The 7133-nt window shown below is 36.8% G+C and overlaps 1 protein-coding gene across 4 annotated transcripts in view; it reads left to right on the top strand.

The window, feature by feature from the left end:
* The window catches only part of LOC106963019 (excitatory amino acid transporter 3-like), a 27002-nt gene that overhangs the window by 11994 nt on the left and 7875 nt on the right, over positions 1-7133 (top strand). For all 4 annotated transcript variants that reach the window (XM_015057736.1, XM_015057737.1, XM_015057735.1 and 1 more), the window contains 6 exons: positions 930-972; positions 1061-1117; positions 2433-2614; positions 2854-2961; positions 5604-5726; positions 5819-6013. In XM_015057736.1, the coding sequence (XP_014913222.1) occupies positions 930-972; positions 1061-1117; positions 2433-2614; positions 2854-2961; positions 5604-5726; positions 5819-6013 (708 nt within the window). The remainder of the gene's footprint in view (positions 1-929; positions 973-1060; positions 1118-2432; positions 2615-2853; positions 2962-5603; positions 5727-5818; positions 6014-7133) is intronic.

The raw sequence follows: 7133 nt of genomic DNA, 5'->3' as shown, positions 1-7133 counted from the left end.
CAATGAGATATACTTGTAATGTGACAAAATAGGGAAAAGTTCAAGGGATATGAATGCTTTTTCTTCCCACTGTTTGAGTTAAAACTATGTAGGTTTATGTGCAAAATTGGTGAAAAAATGATATCCTCATGTTTTCTGTATTACAGTTTTTCTCAGTTGGTTTGGTGCTTTTCTCAGAACAGAATTAAAATTCACAAAATCTTCTTGTTCAATCTTCACATTATTGTGCCTCTTGAACACATCAGAAAAGAAGTTTATCATTTATTTCAACAAGTTACAAATACTTTTTTACATTTATACAGGTGATTATATCTGATTCTCTGATTCTTCTTACATTTTCAATTACTTGCCTCATGTTCATAAAAATGTATTATGTGTCTCTGTTGAATCATTTCAGCCTACACAATATTTAAACATAAGTTTGGTTTTCCGATTGTCTTATGTTCCTATTTCTACTGTGTCTTTTTTTTCTTTGTGCTCTGCAGTTTTGTCTTGTTCTTCCTGTACAAAAATGACATGGTCTGTCAACAAATTACACTAAAAGGATAAATGTGAATTTTGCAGTCTCTTGCCATTAACCTCTCACAATTACAATTTACAATACTTATCAAAACTTTAGCTGTAGTTTACAACAGAACATCCCTTCACACTGTTATATTGACAACATGACCAATTAATTTGACTGTCACAATGAAATGAGAACTTTTAATTCTGCGGTATTGGCACTTTCGTTGACTCAGATGTTCAATTTTGAGAAAGAAACTGGCTTTTGCAGATGATCCAAAGTGTTTCGCTGTTTGTAGAAATTACTTTGAAAAACGCACCTTTTTGCAAATGTCAAGAATGATTTGAGAAATGCACCGAAGCAACTAAAAAAAGACTAACATCTACAAGCTCAGTTTTTTGTGACTCTCCTTTGACTCACATAGGAACATGATTCCGGAGAACTTTCTTCAGGCTTTCTATGAGCAAGTATGTTTTTATTCAGAACCGCAGCTCACTGTGTACATTCACATTTTGGGTTTGTAAAATTTCCACAGTTTATTTATTTTCCTTTCAGTACAAGACTTCCATTGTTCAAATTAAAAGAAAAGACTCTGTCCACAATATTAGTCAGGTGAGTACTTATTTATTTATTTATTTTTTCATCTTTGTTCTTTTTCTACAACACCTTCCAAAAGTCTTCACAGTCCTGGAGCTTTTTCACATGTTGTCAATTTACAATCACCAACTTTAATTTATTTTGTTTAGATTTAAAGTAATCAACAAACACAAGAGTACTTGATTGTAAACAGGAAGAAAAAGAAGGGGAGGCTTTAAAATTTTTCCAAATTAAAACCTGAAATGAGAGGTGGTGTTTGTGTTCAGCCCACCGGGGGAGGCAGTTGTGCCTTTCTGGAGTTGTCTTTGGGTGAGGGGTACATCACAGGGGAACACAGAGTCAGCATGGTTCTCTGAGGTTGTATGAGGGCTGGTTCTCAAATCCAGCCCTGGAGGACTGATGTCCTGCAGGTTTTAGATGCGTCTCCATTTCAGCACCTCTGAATCGGGTCATTAACATGACTCCAGAGCAGTGTTTCCCAACCTTACGGCACACTGGTTTGCATTGCTTAGATGTTTCCCTGCCTCAACACGCCCTATTCAGATGATTGAAATTCAGCAAAAGCCTGTTAATCAACCATCAATTGAAATCATGTTTCCTGAAGCAGGTAAATGCATAAAACAAGCAGGGCAGTGTGCCGTGAGGACCAGGGTTGAAAAACACTGCTCTGTTAACCCATCAGTTAATCCATCAGTGCACACACACACAAACTTACACTGGTGGGGTTTCGAGGGATGATGGTGCCCATCTCCAACGATCAACTTAAGGAAACCCTGGACAGGTCGTCAGTCAATCACAGTGTGTACAAACAATAAACATCCAACGAAATATGTTAAGGTGAAATAGAGGAAGAAAGTCATGTTTCACATTAATAGTGGCACTGAATGTGGAAGATGCATCATTCATCAACTAATTCTGGAGGGAACTAATCTGCTAAATAGTCAGAGCATTATGCTTTCAATAAGCAGCTCTTTATTTAGTTTCTTTGTTTTATTTTGCAGAAAAAATACTAAAAGACTTAAGTGATGAAAAAAATTGTTTAAATACACAAAAAAATTTTTTTAGGTTTTTATATATAAAACCTAAAATCTATAAGACCTACTGAATTTGTTTCTTCCCATCTCACAATCTGGACTGGTTCTTTTGCCAAATAAATTTTTACAAAATAAATCAAAATAAAATATATTGAAGTTTAGGATTTTAATGTGACTTATTGTGGAAAAATGATATTTATTGTCCAATGACGATGTACTTCTACAATATTACTCTAAGAGTGTTAGAGCAGTATATTTATGTTTTTTTTTGTTTTGTTTTGGGTTTTTTTGCACAGAATGCCACTGACATTAAACTGATAGGCAAGTATATTGCTGGAGCCAACATGGTAGGACTGGTCATCTGGTCTTTTGTCATCGGCATCTTGTTAAACAAGGCGGGACGCCAGGCCAAAGTCGCTGTGGAGGTCATTCATTGCCTCAACAGTGCAATAAAAGTCATATTTAACTGGATCCTGTGGTAAGATCAAACAGCACATAACTTCACTCTTTTACCAAATTAGATGCATTTTATTATGAATATTCCCTCTTTTATTTCCGGTCAAGCACAAGAGGAAGTCACCAGTTCTATACCTTTGAAATGTCATTTCAATTCTTGTATTTACAGCAAGAATAACTGTTAACTTTCTAAACAAAATTAGTAAAGCAAAAATTTGAAACACCTATTTTATTTAACGTCCTGACTGCTTTTTGTTTCAGGTACCTGCCATTAGGGGTGTTCTTCCTGGTTGCACACCAGGTGCTGGAGATTCAGGACTGGGCCGCTATCATTAAACTTACAAAGCTTTCAGGGCTGGTTCTTTTGGGGTAGGTATACCACCTCTGTTTCAGATTTATTAATAAATTGAAACCACGGCTCCTGAAGTAGCAGCACTGAACTCTACATAAGAAGGAGAGAAACTGCTTTGAATGTATTTACAGAACAGTATCACTGATTTTACTGAGATTTCCTTTATGTTCAGAGATCAGTTCTTATGAATACAATTATTGTCAGCCTCTTTACTCTGATACCTCCAAACATCCAGTCCGGTTCAAGCAGTGGACTGGATGAACTGAACAAGGCCAAAGGTTGGTTAGAGAATATAAGGGAACAAACGGCATCATGAAGACCAAGAACCTCAGCAGACACATCAGGGACAAAGTTCTGGAGAAGTTTGGAGCAGGGTTAGTTTCTAGAACAATATCCCAAGTTTTCAGATAAGGAAAAGGCTTAGAGTCTGAGCTCCACACATATCAATCCTGGGGGAAAAAATGTCTGTTAGAGGCAGCAAAATACTTTCGACTGTGGCAAAGTCCATCTTCCTTCAGCACAATAACTCTAAACCTTCAACTAAAGAGAGCATGGAATGGTTTAGATCAGTCGTCTCAAGCTCCACTCGTCAAGAGTCGGTGTCCTGAAACTTTTAGGTGTTTCTCTGCTTCAGCACACCCTGGCTCCACTATAGGCTTATTAGCAGATATATGTAGATCTTGTTCTGTCCCAGTACACGCACTTCCACCCTTGTGTCCTTCAAATTTTCATGGTGAAAGGTTTGAGTGTGTCTCACGTTCTCCACATCTGGCCTTCGCCCCGCCCATTTTGGGTTCTGTTTATGTCCTTATATGTGTTACGCACATTTCATTGCGGCATGTGACGTTTTGAGTTAAAAGGTGGAATTGTGGCAATGTTGTGGCAAGGCTCACATTAGTAGCAAAAAAGTTTGATATGATAAACTGAGCAGAGAAAATAAGAAATAAAGAATAGGTACAGTAGCAGGGAGGAAAGTAAAGCAAAATGTTACAAATGCAAGACAAATTTCAAATCTTAAATTGAGCTATTAACATCTTGGTAGAAAGATTGGGCATTTGGTTTTGCAACATTTAAATACTCTCTTCATTAAAATTATTTCACTTTTAAAATATTTTTAAATAATTTTTTTCAGTATTTTTTCAGTATTTAATCTCCTGGCTAGTAATTTAACCAGGAGATTAAATAATTAATATCATAATTTAACTCTTCAATCCAAGACTACATTTTATTATATTAAAAATTAAAGATGTACAATATCCACTTTTGAAAATCTTTCTAAAAACCTTAATGAATTTGCAATTGAACAAATGTGTATTTTCTCAAAATCTCTGTCACAAAACGCACAGGAATTGATATTTATTTTTGCATTTATTTTTGCAGAAAGTCATTACAGGGAAAATTTTGTACAGAATTGTGAAATTAATATCTTAAATTTTTTGCGGGAGTGGAATGGTTCTTATGTTCTTTGGAGATCATAATTTTTAAACAAATGTTTTCTTCTCAGGAAAGAGGGGAAGAAAATTGATGTAGGAGTTCCTGATGAATTTCTTATGACGATTTTGGCCTATAAAGTCACAACATTCATAGTTTCTTTTGAGAAGGAGATTTTAGTTCCAGCAGTCTTTCCTTTTCACAATGTAGCATCAGGCTGTTTTCTAGTTTTTATATATGCAGTATGTTTGTCCTTAACTTGATCTTTTGAGTTACAACTGAAGATGTAATCATGTCTCTAATTAGTCAAATTTCAGACTGTTAAATTGAGTATTAACACATTTTAATGTGTATTTTTTTGCCATCTCGGAAATGTCACAATGTTCACACAAAAAACTGTCGAAGAAAAAAATAATCAGTTTTCAAAAGTGAAGTACTGAACTACTTTTAGTTTCACTCCACTGAACATGTGTGAGTCCATCAATTTTTTTTTTCTGTATTCAACAAGTCATAACAAAACACATTATAACAGTCAAATACATCCAACGATGATTCTGGAAAGCAAAAATACCTACACTGGATGTCGACGTTTCCACTCAGGGGCGTACTGTCCCAATTCTCTCATTTTTGCCTGCTTGTAATCTGCACACTCGAACCCTTATGTGCACTTTGATTGAGTTCACACTTCACAGAGTGGTGTCGGGGCTCGGTTGAGTATTGGAACTGGGCCCTTGACTGCATGCTAGTGATGCCGTTCAGCCATTTAATTCAAGTGTGTAGGACAAGGGAAACTTCTAAAAGTCTGGTACACTGGCTCTTGAGGATCAGAGATCACCAGTTTATCCATGTGTTAGAAAGGTCTAGTCAAATCCAGACCTATAATCATTTGATAATTTGTGGCGAGAAGCTTTGTGTTCACACTCTACATCCAGTCTGACTTCATGCTTTTTGTGGAGAGGAATGTGACAAATGTTGTTTCTATGAAAGAGCAAAGCTGGTGCAGACATAACCCATCAGGCTGCTGCTGGAACTGCAGCAACAGATTGATCTATAATCTATAATGTATAATGTTGATGTACGAACATTTTCATAGATGAATGGTTACTGTGAAACCATGCACTAAGGTGTCTGGTATTACCATGACAAAATGTATAAAAGTATCAAAGTTAAAGGCCAGTGGAGACTTTGTCTTAATAACACTGAGCATGACTTTTTTTGTCTCTTCCAGGCTTGTGATCCATGGCTTTGTATTTCTACCTGGGCTTTATTTCATAATCCTCAGACGGAACCCTTTTGTCATCTACAAGAAGGCCTCAAGGGCATTGATCACAGCACTTATTATTGCGTCCAGGTGAGATGTTCTGCTTGTTTCTTGTCAGAGTGCAGCACTTTTCTAGAAAAGTGTCCACACATCACCAATAAAGGATGTGCTTTCTGCCAAAGCTCTGCCACTCTACCTGTCACCTTTCAATGCTGTGAAGAGAAGATGAAGGTCAATGAGAGAATCTGCCGCCTCATTCTGCCCATCGTCACCACCATCAACATGAATGGGACCGGACTCTACGAAGTGATCGCTACCATCTTTGTTGCCCAGATTAATGACATCGTGCTGGATATCGGCCAGTTAATCTCCATTGGGTAAGCTGCTTCCTAGTTGTGCCTGGAATTAAGAAAGCAATGAATAGTGGAATTGTTAAATTGTTTTTCTTTTTCTTATAGCAACCAATGAACTATGTTACCTTTAATTGTTATAAAAATGCGATCAATATCCAATACAAATTAAAAGAAATTCAGCTTTGATATTTAATGCCTTGAAATTGGCCCTTTGTCTCTTTAAAAGTTGTACACTTTGAAACTCTGCCTTCAGAAAGTCATCACAACTCCTCTATTAACCTTTTAACTAAGTTTCTACCTGTGTTGCACTCAGAATTAGCTCATATACTGAGCTCAGTAAGTGCACAGTTCCACGTGTTTGTGTTTGCTAATTGCTGCTGGCTAGTCTGAATGAGCTGAGTGTGAGAGTTGGGTGAACATCAGTTCTTTTATAAACAGTTTGTGCAAGTTTGTGCAGATTGAAGTCATGAAAATAAGAGTTGATGATGACTGTCGGTAATGAAATTGATGTGCTAACTATCTAGCAGACTAGATAGTTGGCACATTTTGCTCTAGTCTTACTTTTCGTATTTCAACAGTACACTTTGTCTAACAGCGCCCTCTGGTGATCAGAAACTAAAATAGAGGTCAGCAAGTGTGTTTTGGGAGGTGTTGTCCCAGTTCATTCTAACTAAGACCTAGTTCTAAGTGAATTTCATCAACGTTAAAATTTAATTATTTATGTTCATATGTTAGCACTTAACAATTTCAAATGAAATTCACAGATCCATCATGAACTGATGTCCAATGACCTTTGATGACCTCTAGAAACATTTTTCTTAATATCTTAGCAGCACAAACGAAAATTTTTGCTGCACAAACCATTACAAACATAGCACAAATGTTTAACCCCAGTTTTGTCTGATTTGAAGAAGGTGGGGGGAGTGGGGGGGGAGGGCAACTTCACTCAGGTACGGGAGAGGGGTACTCTGTGAGGTGGAAACTCAGAACCTTGTAAAGTGGAGCTCCAAGGTTCCAAGCTGCCACTTTCAGAGCTTTGTCCGACAGTCCCAATCAGTCCACAGAGGCACAGCTGAGTGGTTGTCATGGGAGATTAAAGGATTTCTCAAAAAAAAAAAAAAAAAAAAAAAAATAAGAAAGAATG

The sequence above is a fragment of the Poecilia latipinna genome, unplaced genomic scaffold, assembly GCF_001443285.1.
Source record: "Poecilia latipinna isolate Pla-1442-1.1 unplaced genomic scaffold, P_latipinna-1.0 Scaffold1487, whole genome shotgun sequence".
Taxonomy (NCBI): Eukaryota; Metazoa; Chordata; class Actinopteri; order Cyprinodontiformes; family Poeciliidae; genus Poecilia; species Poecilia latipinna.
Note: the sequence above shows the minus strand (reverse complement) of the source record. Positions and strands in the feature narration are given on the sequence as shown.